Source organism: Ruditapes philippinarum, unplaced genomic scaffold, assembly GCF_026571515.1.
Source record: "Ruditapes philippinarum isolate M1 unplaced genomic scaffold, ASM2657151v2 ctg87_1_1_1_1, whole genome shotgun sequence".
NCBI classification, from domain to species: domain Eukaryota; kingdom Metazoa; phylum Mollusca; class Bivalvia; order Venerida; family Veneridae; genus Ruditapes; species Ruditapes philippinarum.
The window spans coordinates 105,059-123,350 of record NW_026861560.1 but is presented as its reverse complement, the minus strand read 5'-3'; the positions used below and the strand labels follow the sequence as shown (position 1 = coordinate 123,350).

Genomic DNA, 18,292 nt, shown 5'->3' with positions numbered 1-18,292 from the left:
AACAAAATTTTTGTTTCAATTTTAAATGCAACGCTAAACTTTAAAAAAAAATCAAGTCAGTTCAAATAAAAATTTTTTTGTTTTTTTTTTTTTTTTTTCTGTAGGGAAAAAAAGCAATTTCTTAATACAGATAAAAAACATATAAATTGCTTTACAAATTGTGATCTGGTGTAAAAAAAAAAAGTTTTTCGTGTTTTTTCTCCACACAAAAAATTTTTAAAAAGAAAATTTATTCTGTGAAATGACCATTGGCTATCTTTTTGGCAAACTAAAACATATCATCCATACTTAAAAGCTTTTGAAAAATGAAAAAAATAGCATTTATAAGCTTAGTTGGCCTTAAGATATAAAACTGTACATGACACACTAAAGTTCATCAACAAGCGTGTCCCTTCCGTAATATTCGAAACTTTATGAATACATTTGTATTGCCAAAAAGGGCTAAAAACTTACCGTCTGTTTTTCACAAATATCATCATTGATCCATTCATCTATGTCAACATAATTTTGTGCTGTTCTATTGGCATAAAGTTCTTCACATAATCTGCAATATATGGATTTCTTCTCACGCTTATAAATGTTCATCCAATTAAAATAACTGTTATAAAGCGTTTCATTTTCTCCGACCTTGACCATCTCGTCTGCTAGTTCCTGAATACTATTGTAATCGAACACATTTAGGTAAGACTTTGGAGGCAACATCTCTACATTGTATTTCGGTGCGGCAATTATTGGGATCTGCCCTCTATCAAATGTCAACCAAAATTTCTCAGAAACGTAGTCCCTACAGAAACTATTTTCAAAAGCTAAATAGAATTTATACTCGTAGAGTTGCTTACATTCGTTCGGGGATTTCCGGTATTGACATATCACATTTCCGGAACAATCCCCAAATTCATCGATGTCAACGTATCTTTTTAATTCCCTGATTATTTTATACCTTCTTGCATCATCGTCACAATTACTTATCATGGTTGCAGCGAACTTTGTTTTGGTTTTGAAATGATTTTCAGACACTCCTTGGGAATGCGTTTCACTCTTATTTATTTCATCTGGAGACATTTTAAACCGGTTTGTGAATGGGTAGTATACGGTGGATTCCCTCCTGTATAATGTCGTCCAGTTAAATCCATACTGGTTCATAGAAACACGCATTGTATTCATTGGTTCAATACTCAGTAAGATCCAGACTTGGTTCGGTGTTCTCACATTAGGCATTGATATAGGGAATTCATAAAGCGTGCCAATTAAAGTTCGATATTTCCACAAATCATTGGCATTAAATAACACCGCGTTCGCATTCTCTACTAGGTTTTTATCTCGTGTGTACAAACATTTGGACGGACAGCTTTTCATTGAATTTTCTGCTATAATCTCCCATCCCCATTCTCCGAAATAACGCGTCCAAACGACTATAGTTTTTAGAGAAGCTGGTTTCAAGTAACTGGCTCCGTACGTAACCACATAGTCTTTTTGATTTCTATTTTTAGGTTCAGATGGTGGCTTTGGGTAATATGAAAATGCTATAATGCACATACGTTTTAAAACCAATAAGAAAATTAAACAGAACAATAACGTGGCTATCACGTTGCAAAGTCTACTCAACCGTCTTCTTCCATGATACATTGTCCATACGTCTGTGTAAACAACAGTTTTCCTCAACAGGTGCAGGCCATATATCAATGGGTGGATATTTTGTCGAGATCTAGAAGAGAAAGAAATAATTAAGAAACCATTTGATTTAGATGACTCTTGCCGCAGGTGCCTTGCGTCTAACACACACACTCCTACCCTAAACATGTATATATAATAAACATATACTATGTATATAATGTTTATTATAGATATAAAACATGGTATGAAGGGGATTTCAGGCACATGTTGTTCTTGCAACGTAAAGCAACACTTCATCACAAATATATATCATCCGTAAATATCCAGGTTCAAGACCATTATAATGATAATAGTTTGTTCTAAAAAATCTACATTCATTTAAAGTGGGTTGGTCTACAATATCCGGAAGCGTCCTGGTGCCAATGTTACATGTTATATAAAACATTATAACACCTACGTAGGAGATAAGAAAAACTCATTAGGAGTTTTGTAACTCCTACCTAGGTCTTTATTTGTCTTACGTAGGACTTTATAACTCCAACGTAAGTCTTTATAACTCCTACGTAGGAATTTATAAGTGCTACGAAGGACTTTGTAACTCCTACGTAGAAGATAAAAAAGCCTAATTCGGAGTTTAAAACTCCTACGTAGGACTTTACTTTACAAATCCTACGTAGGAGATAATAGAGCCTAATTAGGAGTTTATATTATACAGTTTAAGATATTTCGGATTTTTAGATAAATATGTCAAAGCAAGATAAAGTGTCTCCTTGAAATGTACATTAATTGCAAAAAGATGAAACTCCATTATGAATAAAACAATTGAAAACGTAAAATATCTATAAAGAAATAATGCTGTTTTTTTGTTGTTGTTTGGTTTTATTTTGAGAGGGTGTTAATTATATATATGAAGCATGGTTTCTACAGCTAATATTAAGAAATTTACCCTTTGATTACTGGTCAGCATATATATCTAAAATCATACTTATTTTAGCTCGATTGCTTAACAAGTTATTGCAACTTATCTTAATCACTTTCGAGTCCGCTTCCTGGAACCAACCAGTACTGGTGTCATATGAAGAAACCCGGTCGTGACCCGAGTAGGGCTCGAACCTATGATCTCTGGCTTGAGAGGCAGACACTTTAACCACTAGGCTACCACGCCCTTTCCAGCATAAATGTGTAATCAAACTGGAACGTGGAGAAGCGATAAACGCGAAAAGGCAAAACAACGAACATGTAAAAATACAACAATGCGAGAGAGCGAAAACTCAACAATGCGAGAAAGTCAAAATACAAGAATGGGAAAAGGCGAAAACACAACAATGCGAACAATTCAAAATGCAACAATGCCAAAAGCGAAAATGCGACAGATGAAATTCAAATAGACGACAGTTTTATCATATTGTCGCCCTTCTTCTGTCGTATTTCCGCTTTTTTGTTTCGATAACCCAAAAAGCCATATCACCAATAGACGACCTAGTGAACTTTACATTCGTGTTTAGGCAAATAAGCGAAAGCACGGCATGGCGTTTATCAGCCACCGTAAATTTTAAAATTAGAAGATTACGGGAAGGAACAGAATTTATCGACACAAAACCATAAATCTGAAATGAAATATTGATTTCACACGCCTGTGTGAAATTGGAGTCCCTAGCAACGGACACAATCTTCAGATCTTTTCCAAGCGTTTTAAATTACGAATCAATGAAACTGGCTTTATAATGTCATACTCTTTTTTTTCTTGATTATCTTGGAAATTGTTGTTCTAGAAACAAGCATAAGAAACAGACCAATTAAGTGATAAGAAATATTTTCATTTTTATCAGACTCTTACAATTTGTTCTTATACAATAAAAAACGAAATATTAAAATTATAAAATCATGTAAACACAGCCCCCTCACCCTATATGTTTTCTAAGATGGCTTGTGTCACGATTAAATAAGACATTTGGCACACAAACCGAAATGGTAAAGTCTTTTCCCCTTAGTACCTATACAATTATACTCATCTCAATGTATGGGGTTATAAAACAGTTTTATAATTGGAATAAAATGCAATTTGATTTTCTAATTGAAAGTTACAAACAAAAGAACCTTATAATTAACATGTATGATCAGGGGTTTTTTTGTTGTTGTTTTTTTTTTTTTTTGTTGTTGTTTTTTTGTTGTTTTTTTTTTTTTTTTGGTAATATTGTATCTTTTAAAACAGTTTTTATTCAAACAACGATTTTTTATCAATGTGCAAATCGAAATTTAAAAAAATATATTTATTTGTTTTACAAAGTAGAATAAATAGTTTACCAATTTCCAAATACTTTTTATATACTTTTATCAATAAAAAGGGGAAAAATGCGTACCTTGCAATTTCGAGCTATGTAGAAATTCCACACACCGTTTAGATTTAATGATGATATCAGGAATGAAACATTTCAGTCTATTTTAGATAAACATATACTGATATGCAACACACACAAAGCAAACATTTACATACACAAAGAAAAGATGTAAAATAATTCACTGTAGTAGCAAATCGTATCACATCGAATAAATTAATCTTTAAAGTGGAATCTATATCTTCTTCCCATAATACCTAAGTAATATCCACGAATGTCAACGTTGTTTCATCTTTAAACCTCGATATTTTTATGAACCGACGAGTTGATCGCGAAAATACTTGAATATTTTAACCAATTTCATCTATGAAAAAATAAAACTGTAAATATAAAATATAACTAATAAACATCTTTTGGAGAAAAATTAAAACACATTGATAAGACAAGACAAAAATCTCACTGTAACATTAGATCCCCACATACGTGGATAGAACAATCTTATCAGCATACTTCATCTTCTAAATACCAACAGGTAAAATTACCATGACTTTAAAGAAAAATTGTTGTTTTATCGACCGCAAAGAAAACTAGCTTGTAATGTTGACCTTGTACAACTAATTAATCAACAGTTTCATGACTAATAGTCTTTATGACGGTAGGTTTGTAAATAGTCGTGTCTTTAAAGATATAGCTCTCTTGCCCTCAGTGTTAGATTGTCACATTAAACTCAGGATTTTTTTGATTTTGTATAAAGTGGTAATACAAAAGGATTCCAAAACATATAAAAATGTAATTATGTAATTTAATTTCAAAATATTCAATAGTCAAACAATTTTGTTATAATCAACCAAATAAAAACAAAAACAAAAATGGAATTAGTTCATGTGTACATTTTTGTAAATAGAGTGAAATAAAAAATTAAAAACTGACAAATGTCTTATAAATTTTGTATGTTCATATTACAGTCCATAAATGAGATAACATCTATACCTATGGAAGCCTTGGAGGGTCACTTTTGAGTTTCGACTTATATTTACCCCTTAAGTGGTTATTTCGTCCATTAAGAATGTGTTAGAAGTGACTGTAAGGGAAGTAAACACCTTTACTTTGATCGTTAGTCATTAACGTGCGTGGCGATATAAATTAATTAACAAGGTACATTGTACGAAAATTCCAGCCGTAAAGTAGCAGGAAAAGACACGGAAATTAAACGTAAAACCACTTTTCCAGGCGTAAAACACACCTATTTTTTTAAGAGCAGGAAAAACATGAAAATTATGGGCGTAATTTTCTATTTTTTACGGCTGTACTTTTCTTTAGGGACGTAAAATTTGACATAGAATTTTGAGGTGTTGTAAACTGAATCAAAAATGCTTAAGCTCCATTTTACGCCCGTAAAATAAAGTTACGGCTGTAAAAGTGAACTTAGGTTCTTATGTTGGAATCTAGACATTAAAAAGTTGAAATATTATTCTATGCCCAGAAAATTCATTCATCTGGATATAGTTTGTTGCTACTCCTAGTCAGGCTTCAAAAAGTTAGCCCTTGGTCTCTTCTTCTAAATGGGATTTGTCCATAAACTGATACCGGTACTTGCACCTTTCATGTTATGCTAACAATAATTAAAAGTGACAAATGCAAAGGGCAGTAACTCCAAAATTATGCAAAATAGTTATATATGGTTCTAAAACACTGTACTTAACTCAAAAAGATATATCCATCTGTGAAGTTTCAAATTAATATTTCCAATACTTATAAAGTTGTATGATTAAGACAAAAAAATAAGCAAGGAAAAGTACGAAAAGGAAATAACACAATAATACAATAAAGAGTTATGGTTCTTAGGCATTGCACTTCTCATAAATGAGGTCTACTTATATGTGGAGATTAGAATTATTGTCTCTAACATTTTTGTGAAAAACTAACAAAAGGCAATAACTCCATTACTTTGCAGGAGAGTTATGTATTCTTAAGAAAAAAACATGAATCAAACTTGTTATCAATATCAAATATTTAAATGCTATTTGATAAAATACAATAATGAAGCAATTTGCTTATACATTACACCCCACTGTGAAACTAAGTCATAGTATGCCCTTGAAGCTTTAAATCTATTGTGCAAATAATGCCTGGTAATTTCTTATAACCAGGATAAGTAAATACTGCATCCACCAAGATTTAACAACACAGATCTGACACGGGTCAACACCATATTATGTATAATATTATATCAATTTAGATTATGAGATTACATTGCAGGCTTGGACCAGTACAGACTGTGAGATGCTGTCTGAGTGTTTATGTGTGCAACATTTAACTACCGCAAAGCCCAGAAAGGTATGTTTTAAATCTCTAAACAATACCATTTACAATATAATTAAATATCCTAGAAAAAAATATTTGAAATAAAATTCTTGTCAAATTAAGTGATTGTTAAGACTATCAATACACATCACTGTTGACTCAGTTTGAACATAATTATTGTACAGTGAAATAAGATAATGAGTAGCTTTAATATTTTTGAATATGCAGCATGAGCATGAAAATTGTATAATATTATAATCTTTTGAGATATTATGAAATGTAATATTGTTGTATTTAATATTTAATACTGATCTCAATGTTTTTTCCATCTTGAATAAATTAACTAATATTATACATGTATAATCAAAGTATAATATTGTCCTTAAAGGTGAACTGAACACAACCCTGTGACATTCCTGGTGATCGAAACCAAAGCAAAGTGCTGGAACAGATGGATATGGTAAATAGAAATTGTAGTTTAAATAATAAGATTTTTTTTGATTTCATATCAGCAGTTTAACATATTAGCTTGACTTTTTGAAGAATGAGGAAAGCTATCTTAGGCCCTCACCCTCCCTGAGGGTCGGTGATGGCTTACTCTCTAACTTATGTTAAAGTTTGCGTACAATAATATAATAATGCTCCTTTTTCGACTTAGAATTTATGTTAAAGTTAAAAAACCACCACAAATATTTTCCAATTCCATAGACATTTGGCTTTGAAGCTTTGCACACTTGTTCACCATCATGTTTTCAATCTGTACACAGACGAAAGTGACTGTATCAAGCATTTTGACAGATTTATGCCCTTTTTGAGACTTAAAATCTATGTCCAAGTTTGCGTACAATCTCAAGTATTTTCAAAGTCCATTGACACATGGCTTTGAAACTTTGCATACTTGTTCACCATATGTCCTCAACCTGTACACAGGAGGATGTCATTGAACAAGCATTTTTACTAAATAATGCACCACAGATATTTTCCAATTCCATTGACATTTGGCTTTTAGACTGTGCTCACCATCATACCCCCAACTTTTCTTACCGCTGATCTTTGACTTCTTAGTGTGACCATGACCTTGCAGTTAGGGGTCTTAGTTTTGTGCATATTTTACTATTTCATCATGTTACAAATGTGTGCCCTTAATGCAGGATAGAGTTATTAGCTTGAAATGATTTTCTTACACTTGACCTGTGACTGTGACCTTGATCTTTGAACTAGGGTCTTGTCCAAGGGCATGACACAACATCTCATCATGCTTCATATTTGTGCTAAGTTATCTTAAAATCCCTTGATGAATGACAAAGTTATGGGCTGGACAAGATTTCTAACCTTTGACCTCTATGTGTGGCCTTGACCTTGGAGCTGTGGTATTTGTCTTAAGCATGATCAATGTCTGAACATGCTACAAATATTTTCCAAGCTATTTTAAAATCCCTTGATGCATGATGCAGTTATTGACCAGACAAAGTTTTTGTACACACACAGATAGGCGGAAAGGGGTAATGCTATGTGCCCCCTTTCTATTATCATGGTAGGGGCATTATAAAATGCATGGCAGAAAATAGGCAAAATGTCAAGATCTTTCATACTTAAAACTTTACACCTTCAATGATAAGATGAAAGTTGTTGTAATATTAAAATAGGAAAATGCATATTATACAATGCTTGATATGGCTGATATTTTACAGGTATTGTTGGAACAACATTACAAATGGTGCATTGAGACACAAGATTCTTGAAAGGTCACAAAAAGGAGAGGCTACAACTGCAACTAGATTGAACAGCAAGTGAAAAATCAACTCATTACATGAACTTTTAGTAAAACAAATGACAATCTTTTTAACAAACAGTTGAGTTTAATTTGTAGAGTTGAAACAAAATTGATTTCATAAACCTAAAAAACAAGCAATTCTTTGGTTATATATGTATCTTAGGGACAGATTTTGTGTTTGTGATCATTTGTTGTTTGTTACTGGTTTATTTTCTCAAATGTTCCAGGTTTCAGAAAAAAATAGATTTTATGAAACATGTGACAATTAAACAAGGATGACAAGCTTGTTCTTCAGATGCTAAGAAATCAAAGCATACTTTTAGGACGGACGTAAAAATTAGTATAGACGTAAAAGTTGAATTTTGTACGCCCGTAAAAGGAATTTACGGGCGTAAATTTAATATACTATTAGACGTAAAATCTGGATTTTATACGGATGTAAAGGGAATTTTTACAGGCGTAATTTTTATTTTTGAATTCCTGCTCATTTAAATATTACGTGTCATTTGTACGCCAGGAATCCGTGCCATTTACGACTGGTTTTCGCGCGTAAAACCGTATTCCAGGCGTTATTTATTCTATAATATTAGAATAAGTATAACGCGTATTTTCTTTTGTACGGACGTAAAATTAAAAAAATCCGTCTATTTGCCAGCTGGAAAATTTCATACAGGGCGTACTCTTTTCAAAAGCCTTTTTCTATAGTAATGTTTTTGCATAGGTGATGCGTACAAGCAAGACGCTGTTCGAAGTACATGTTCTTTAAAATAATTTGAAATAAAATGTCAAAAGATACAAAACATAAATACTTACACAATTAACTCAAAAGTAGCCAAATATAGTTCTGCACTATCAACTGTACTTCGAGAATCCAATCTAGGTTCTCTCCCCTGACTCTCGCGAGTTCTCGTTCTGTCAAGCCCCACGATTCCACTAATTTTAGTCACATAAATGTAAATGTACACAAAAATATAAGCTACAGGTAAACAAATATGTCCGTTACAAGAGTCAGAATGTTATCCTTGTTCTTATGGTCAGAAATGTGAATAGGGGCTATATAAATATCTGAAAGATATTATTGTAGCAATTAACGGACTTCTTGTATAATGTCGAGGATAAGTTTTAACTGAAAAGAAATATTAGAAGTTAAATAACTTACAAAATGCCAATTTTATGACAGTGTAAGTTGTCCGATCTGAATTCAATGCTCATGATAAATATCGTTAAATGATTAATATTTAATTGGGTCTTTCAAAAATTGACAGTACGGTAATTGTTTGACGACTATGTATAGGCCATAACCTCTGAAGGATCTGATCAATAATATTGACCAAAGTCTCTGGTGATTCTTAGCCGTTAACATTAAACACGCTGAATGGATTCGCCGGACTTTCAATCTGGATCATTCCATTAAAAGATGTAGGGAAACATTATTTCACTTTAATTGAAACTAACCAATGAAACATATATATAAGTTGTTATTTGGAAAATGGGGCTGTAAACAAAACCATGAAAAAGTGTTTGCTTTGATAAATGAAATAGATATTAATAAAAGATGAAAAGTTACAATATACCGTAAAGCAATTAGTTTCAAATACATTCTTTTTTTTATATCCGTTGAACATAGTTTCAGCTAATAAACAAATTGGGTAAAATTTAAAGATGTAAGTGTGTAAAACAAATTTCATCACTGTTTTAAGTGGCGGTGTTCTTGAACTAATTGTAGTAACGCAAGTATGCATGAGTAGGTCATCTCGTTTTTTGAAAATCCTCGAGATCCAGTGATTTCTTTTCCTTTCAATTTTCAGAAAGTAAAGAGAATACAGTTTTAGAAAATATAGCTGACCTAAGTCTCTCAAGTGTGTGGGGTTTTTTTTGCGGAAAATAAAAAGTGTATCACAACGCTTAATCTCTTCTGCTGTTGAAGTTTATATCGTAGTATGAACTAAACAAAATACAAAATTGCTTTGTGTGCTTTACCGTTTAACAAGGGAAATTATGAATAATATTAATGTAGTTCAGTTGTGCCTTATCGTAATTATTGCTAGTAGTTTCTTCGTAAATTGTGATGGGCAATGCAACTGTGCTGATTTGGCATTTATAAGGCAACTTCTTCAACAGGAAATGTTTGAAAGAAAACTTGAGATGAGTAAATTACGTTCGGAACTGCAAACGAAAGTAAATGGAGCTGAGTTGATTGAAACGGATTCAGTCAAAGGTAAAGTCTAATTCGTACATGTTTAATTTATCATTTATAAATTTATCATTTTGTTATAGTATACAGTAATGTTGATTAATTTAAGAGATGAAGATCTGTTCTACATCAAACAAATGATATGCACGTGGCCAAACTTGTATGCAACTTGTATGCATCGTCGGAGATATACCGGTATATGGAATTATATTGAAGCCAATGTTTTGGAAGCATACTTATTAGAAATTAGAATTATATTCTTTTATGGAATGATAATATGGCACTCGCGGTTTGCTTTTTCTTTTTATAATATCTGCTCCGCAAAATAGGCAAATGCGTAAATTAGCTAATACGTTTTGACGGATTTCTTGTTGTTTTGTCCGATTACAGTAACGAAATGCAAATGTATCAGTAAATATCAAACGTTAAAAGTAGTTCATACTACTCATGCTTTCTTGTAAATTATCTAAAACTGAGAGACTCAATACAAGTCTGTTATACAAAAAAACTTAAGTGCTCTCTGATATACATTTAGATACACATATCCACATACGAGTAGAAAGACTTGAAGAGCGATTTGATGAATTTGTAAATGCAAGCAACGTTGAACAAAAAGCTGAAACAGATGATGATGATGATAAGGCAAAGCTAACCACTCAAAAGACTAGGGATTTTGAATCAAGAGTACGTAAGGCTATAAAACACGAGAAAGCTGAAAGACTAAAATTCATTGCAAGTGTTCAAAATGAAACTGAAAATGTGAATCGCAATATTTCGCTTTTCATGAAAACAACTGATGCGTTTGTCAAAGACCAAATAAGTAAATGGTCTGTTCACTATAACCAATTTGGAAAGAATTACTCGCAGGAGTTTTCAGAATTGACAAGATCGGTTGAGGATAAGTTACAAAATCAAGCTACAGCAACAGAAGCAAGTGTTAATTACATCAATGACACCGTAGATGAGCTTAAACAAAATTTGTCAAGGAGATTGGATAGCATTATGGTCAATGTAAACGATAACATTAATGATAAAATCCTGAAAACCGAATCCGTTCTTCAAGAAATGCAAGCAAATGTTACTGATGTAAGAAAACATGTAGAGAACGAATCGGTTGCCATAAATTCCCTTGAAGCTAATGTTGGTGATTTAGACATAGTTGTTGAAAATTTGAAAAATACAGTATCTGAGCTAAAAGAGCAACTGAAAGAACATATTAAAACTTCGGACAAGCGATTTAGCATAGTAGGCAAAGAAAGTAAGTCATGCATATGCTATGCTCAAATTTGTATTAAAAAATATTGGTAATTGCTGCAATATCTTTGTAAATAACATCACATCAAGTAGATACATGTATGTTATGTTTAAAATTCTAGACAATATAGATGGTCACAATGTGAATAAATAAGTTATTATTGTTATTATTATTATCAAGACATAACTTCACCTGTAATAGGGAACGCAGCTTCCTATACATGATTTTATTCATATTCAGTGATAATGTCATATATTTCAATAAATTGCTGTGATTAAAATATTTTGCTCTAGGACATTAATCTAAAAATTAGGTCAAATGCCCTGAATATTTTGGCTCATCTTATTACATTCCGAGTTTTCAGTTGGGACTTGCCATAGTTATGGAGGGCAATGGACACTACATGGCAAACAATGCTATAGATTTGAAACAGACCTTACTACTTGGTTTAATGCCAAAGTAAGTAAAATTCTCGTATTGTTCAAAGAAGAATATATTTAGTTATAGCGGTTCAAATAGCTAGCACCTTTGACAAAAAATCAAAGTTTACTAACAAAAATATACTGAGAACAAATTCAAAAAGTTTATGTCCTTATGTCCGTGGCACTTTATTTAAATGTGATAATATCTATAATAAATATAAAATTTATAATTCTTGTCAATTTAGGCGCAACTTATTATTCAAACATAATACTCTTGACTTCACGTCTATGAAATGAAACATTTTAAAAGAAAAATGTATCTATTGTATTATATACTTAAGCAAAGACTCAATAACAAATGTGTTTGTTTGTTTTTGTTGTGTTTCTGACGATTGATTCGGTTTTATTTATAGAAAAAATGCGAGATATCTGGCGGCGATCTATTGAAAATAAAAAGTAAAGAGGAGAATGATTTCATTGCAAATCATATCAAGAAAATACAGAGTTTGTATATAAACATTTCATTCATACAGATGTAGTTCTTTTGAAAAATATCATATTTTTTTCATAAAAAAATTTTTTTTATTATCCAGGAATGGTGCTCAAATGTTTTTATTCTAGTAAAGAATTATTGTGAGTGTTTTACTCAAATGTCGGCGCGTTTCAATACACTTGATTATGAAGAAACATAAAATTCTAAATGTTTGAACATTATAATATTGTGTGATATCAAAGAAGATTAAAAAATAGATTTCCATACTAAACTACTCATTATTATGATTATAACCAGAAGTTGTATATTTAAATTGTTAGCGTGCATTATTAAGAGGATATTTTTTCGTTTGAGTGAAATATTGAATATATTTTCACGCAACATGAAAAAAATTTCATATATTTCCACGAGTCGGAACGACGAGTGAAATATTTAGAATTTTATCATGTTAAGTGCAAATATATTCCATATTTCACGAAAAACATAAAAATAACCATTTTATTTAATTAGTGGCATACCTTCCTGTTTGTATTCTGAGATGATGAACAGATAGTCTTAATCGACAGAAATACATTCTTAATTTACGTTGTAAAATGTCAAGATCATTTTCGTTACAAAGACACGATTTGAAATGTTTGTGATTACATAAAACAGAACTTCGATCTAGATTACTGGCCCATTCTTGTTATACGTATCAATAATTCTACTTTAAAAATTTTGAAGAAACAATTTAGGATCTATATAATTATCACTATCAAAAATATCAGCAAAACCATAACCACATAACAACTTTTTCACATTTGAGACCCAATTTTACACCCTCTTTTACAATCAATTACATCTTCTCTATACATTGTATTTAAAATGATGTTGCCCGAGTTTTGCAACTTGCACCAAAATTTAATTATTCTAACATAACGGGACACATATTATGGATATCTTCCTAATTCACCATAAACAGCAGCGGAACAAGTATTAGGTCTTACATTTAATAACCGTTTGGAAATTTTTAAATGAATTCATTCTATTCCTTAGATTTTGTGTACCCCCATATTTCAAATCCATATCCTAAGATAGAGCCTACAAATGCATCAAATAACTGGCATAATAGTTTTGGTTTTAAATCAAATTTCTTACAGTTATAAGATAAAACATTTAGAGCCTTAAATGTTTTCCTATTAAATGTTCCTGATGAAGTGTGAAATTACCAGTATAGTTAAAAACAGTACCCAGGTAGTTAAAATATTTAAGATTTGGCCATCGTAGGTCCAGTGTTCTGTGTGAAGAAGTCCTCCACGCTTTCGAAAAACCATTACTTTAGTTTTAGTAGTATTTACCTTGAGACTCCCAAGTATTACAATACGAATATAAAAGATCTAAATTATTTTGAAGTTCTGAAGTTTTGGTGACTTACCCACGATTGCCATATCATCAGCAAATAATAATAAAATCCAAATAAAATCATCAAAGGTCAAACCAGTATCAATGTTTTCTTGTAAATAATGTTACAAATCCTCAACAAAGAGAGAAAATGAAATTGGAGAAATTACCTCCCCTTGACGTAGGCCAATGGCATAATTGAAATAATCTGAATAACTAGAACATGACCTAACACATGATTTTACATGTTGGTACATATCTCTAATTATTCTTAACATTTTACCTTGGAAACCTATTTTATACATTTTGAGCCACAATGCGTTTCTGTAAATACTATCAAAACATTTTATCATATCAACTATACAACTACATATAAACGTTTGTTTTGTTTAAATATTTTTGGATGAAAGACAATAGAATACAAATGACATCCACTGTAGAACGGCCTTTCGAAAACCAAATTGAGCATCAGATATTATATTGTTACTTTCACAAAAAGTTGTAATACTGTTATTAAGCACAGCCATAACAGTCTTGAAAAAAAATACAACAAGCTAATTTCCGATGATGATATGAATAGCTGAAGCGACTGAATGCAAAAGAGAAATATCTGAGAAAAGTAGTCCCACAAATAAATATGAGTTTTGGCTCCGCCAACATTCATACTATTTTTCATATTCGTTTTTCACAAATACAATGTATGATACATGAATATATTTGGCTGATATAACACCATATTGCATGGGTAAAATTAAATAATGTGCACTATTACCACATTAAATATCTTATATAGACATGCCTATCTTTCAATATGGACACAATCATTCATTTAGGAAAAATTCCTTTTTAAAATTAATTTTCACTATTTGTATATAAAAGATGATTAAAATGCACTTTTACCTTCCCTGTCATGTCTACATAAATTTTTCTATGCGGCAACATTTTGATGAAAATAATCGATAACATTGTGCCACAAATTTCTGCACTTTTTAAATCCAAATATCCTCTAAACTTGTCTTAGATTGTTTGGATGATTTCCAGATCAATTACTAGGTACGTAACACTTTATCAAAGCAGTCGTACTCAAAGGAGCGATATAGGGCCATCATGGCCTTCTTATTTGTTGCAAGAATAAGAAAACAATATGTGCATTGCTTTCATTTCCAGGATCTTTCTGGATTGGAATACATGACACTCAAGAGGAAAACAACTGGCAGTGGAGCTCATCTAACGGGAATCAAAGACCTAGTGATTTTTTTTAACTGGGCGCCTTATGAGCCAAACAATGATCAAAACGACGAGGATTGTGGTACTATACTACATGGTAATGGCCAATGGAACGACTTTACTTGTTCGGGAATATTACCTTTTATCTGTGAAGCAGATCCACAAATTGATTGACATGGTTCACATATATTCGCTGCTTTGACATTTTTATCAAACTTAAATAATATACAGTTCAAACATATATTACATTATAGTTATTCCAGATTGATATTATAATTTGTAGATAAGATAATAAACATGAGATTAAATCAATGCTTCGTTAATACTGTCTTCCTTTGAACTTAAAGTATCCCTCGCTGAGTTGTTTGACAGTTGAAATACACTCCCTGCCCCCCCCCCCCCCCCCACACACACACACACGTATTATCATGTACAACAGATTCGTGTTTTTAGTGATTTATCATTATTGTCAGTGAAAATATTACACATTTGCGCCTTTGGTAACGGGATAGACACGTTGAGATGAATAGTGTCCATTTTTTCCAAGTACATACTTTTTTGAGATAAATGTATTCTAAAAATTTTCTTTTCAAAATTAATTCGTTACCTTTTTGATTTTTTTTAAATTTAATAAGAAAGTATATATATTTGATATAAACATAAATTTGTTATTCTTACACTTCACATATTTGCAATAAAATGTTTTACCTCTCGTAAGTATGTCGATATGATATTAATAATAACCCCCAAAACACTGAAGTGAAATTATTACGTTACCACTTTCAAATACGTAGGCGGTGTAAGTAAGGCAAGAACGATAACTCTGCTTTGTTATTGCGAGCGCTACCTGTATTTAAATAGATAAAGTGTTAGAGGTATATTGACAATATTTTGTCATATAATTACATGGACCCAACGCTTGAACATTAATGTTTTGAAAATGTTTTGAATGAAATTTAGACAGTCAAACAATATTTGATTTCATTGTTTCTCAGTTTTAAAATTCAGTCGTAAAATATTGAAAAATAAAATCGACAAACCACGGCAAATGTGACAAAAGCAAGTTCCCGCCAATTGGTTGGATTTGAATCAGAAATGACGGAGATAATGTAAACAGAAGTGTTTTCCTCTGTTACTTAATTATGAAAAAAGTGCTAAAGTTTCGCATAAGAATACCGATTAAATCACGAATTACTGACAAAAGGTAACTGGCGTCAATAGTGCCAGAAATCCATTAAAAATGTGCACAACTGATTATTGTTTCTTTAGATAGTATCATGTGAAAGTAAAATGGACCATAGTTTGGCCAACGATGATTCGGTAACGAAACTGTGACAACATGTGTCAAGGCTAAAGGCACTTGGACTTTTAGGTGACAAGAGTTCTTGAAAAAAATGGTAGAAGTCTCTTGATAATTGTAGTCGAAATCGCGTCTCTTTATTTTACGTTTGTAAAAAAAACAACAAAGAACCTGGCAAAAAAATTACCAATCAAAACTCTTCAATCATATTTCCCAGGGTAATTTATCAAAGTTTGGTTGAAATCCCTAGAGATATGTAGAATGAGTTGCACACAAAAGAGTTATTGCATACGTGAAAAGGCAAAGGGCAATAGTACCGCCAATAATAATTTAACAGCAACAACAAAAATAATATGCACTTAATGACAACAATAGTAATGTTCTGTGAAGGAATGACTGAAATCAGATGATAAATCTGGGAATTGCTCGCATAATAAACTGTAATCACGGCCGTAGTCGCCCGCCAACATTCATCAATCTTAAAATAAATCAGAAATCCTGGTTACAATCACTTGAAACTCGAGAACCAATGAGTCATTTACAATAAAATGGTGTAAAGTGTTTTAAGATAATTAAATTTCAAGTTTCAAATTACAGTATTTTCTAAATACTGAAAAGAAGTTAGGGTCGTATAGAATAACAAAAGTGAGATAACACAATTATTCAATATTTATTGCACTGGTGATTCTGCAAAGACACCTATGAAGACTTTGAGAAATAATGAAATAATTCCATCTTAGTAATAATTCAAATATTCTTTTAATCAGACAACGCAGCTGTATTGTAACTTATCATATTTGTACATGTATATGTATAGTAGATATTAACTGCATTACTTTATCAATTCTTTTATTGTCAATAAAGTAAAAAAAATCAAGAAACAGAAACTTTTATTGCGTAATATAAAACTCCATGAAGACAAATATTATTTTAAATGATGAGTTGTCTGAGAAAACGGTTTGTTGCTTAGTTGGCGAGTTAAATATAACAAGAAAAGTTGTCCAGAAAGCAATGAGTTAACAAGGAGAAAATGGACCGGATAACAACTTAATAGTACCTCTCCATTTTTCAAATAATATTTCTTTCTTCGATACTCAGATAAGTAATATTAAGAGATGTAAAGTCAATCAATAATACCTCCACCTTTGGTTAGAATAACTTGAACTTTTACTTTTGGACGATTTGATCAGGTAGTCTAGATACTCGCCTAAATAAATTATATAGATGACCTAACTAGACATCACGAATTACGTTGATTGAAACAAGATAAAGTATGATGTTTATAGTACTGGTTTTGATTTAGATTTTATTCAATACTGGCATGGTTCATAAGAACATGTGACATAAAATACAAAATAATTGTGAACATATAAGAAAGAAAAATATACATCAAAATATACATCAAAATATACATCAAAAAATATTATTATATTATATTGTACCCATAAAATGAAATAAAGATATGACTTGATTCTCAATAATAACCAGAATTTATGCTTCAATAACAAAATTTCTAGGAGACAACATAATAAATCAACATTATTCTTATTATTTGCATGTTGTAATTATTTCTTTACAATGTAAAGCAATTTTTTTTAAATGTGACTTGTTTTTAGTATTCATAAGATCTTCAAATTTCAATGCATTAAGATACCTACAATAATACGATTTAATAAGTGTACGTCTACTATATATATTAACAAAATGTGAACAATAAAAGAGACAGTGAAATTCGTCACCCAGTTGGTTGCACTCACATAAAGTACATATATACTTAAATTTTTCTCTATATTTAGGAATCTACCTTTCTCAATTGGCATTTTATGTTTCATGCATCTACATTTTAACAAAGATAAGACAAATTGCCAAGGAAGTATGTTATAATAATGTTCGAATACAAACTGTGTTTGTTATTTTTTATCTTTTCTGTGAAAAAGACATCTTTTTGGTCATTAACTCAATTATTGTCCGGTATGAGACGTGTTAAAACGGA

The 18,292-nt window shown here is 31.3% G+C and overlaps 2 protein-coding genes across 2 annotated transcripts; one reads left to right on the top strand and one right to left on the bottom strand.

The window, feature by feature from the left end:
* Positions 1 to 441: 441 nt before the first annotated feature.
* On the bottom strand, positions 442 to 9,596 carry LOC132716119 (alpha-(1,3)-fucosyltransferase fut-6-like). Its single transcript, XM_060699300.1, has 2 exons — positions 8,842 to 9,596; positions 442 to 1,705 (listed from the first exon to the last, which is right to left on the bottom strand). The coding sequence occupies exon 2, from the start codon at positions 1,624 to 1,626 to the stop codon at positions 442 to 444; it is 1,185 nt and encodes a 394-aa protein (XP_060555283.1). The 5' UTR covers positions 1,627 to 1,705; positions 8,842 to 9,596.
* A 287-nt stretch (positions 9,597 to 9,883) lies between these two features.
* Positions 9,884 to 15,311, top strand: LOC132716117 (low affinity immunoglobulin epsilon Fc receptor-like). The gene is made up of 5 exons (XM_060699298.1): positions 9,884 to 10,246; positions 10,758 to 11,480; positions 11,842 to 11,936; positions 12,313 to 12,403; positions 14,940 to 15,311. The coding sequence occupies exons 1-5, from the start codon at positions 10,027 to 10,029 to the stop codon at positions 15,032 to 15,034; spliced, it is 1,224 nt and encodes a 407-aa protein (XP_060555281.1). The 5' UTR covers positions 9,884 to 10,026; the 3' UTR covers positions 15,035 to 15,311.
* The last annotated feature ends 2,981 nt before the right edge of the window (positions 15,312 to 18,292 follow it).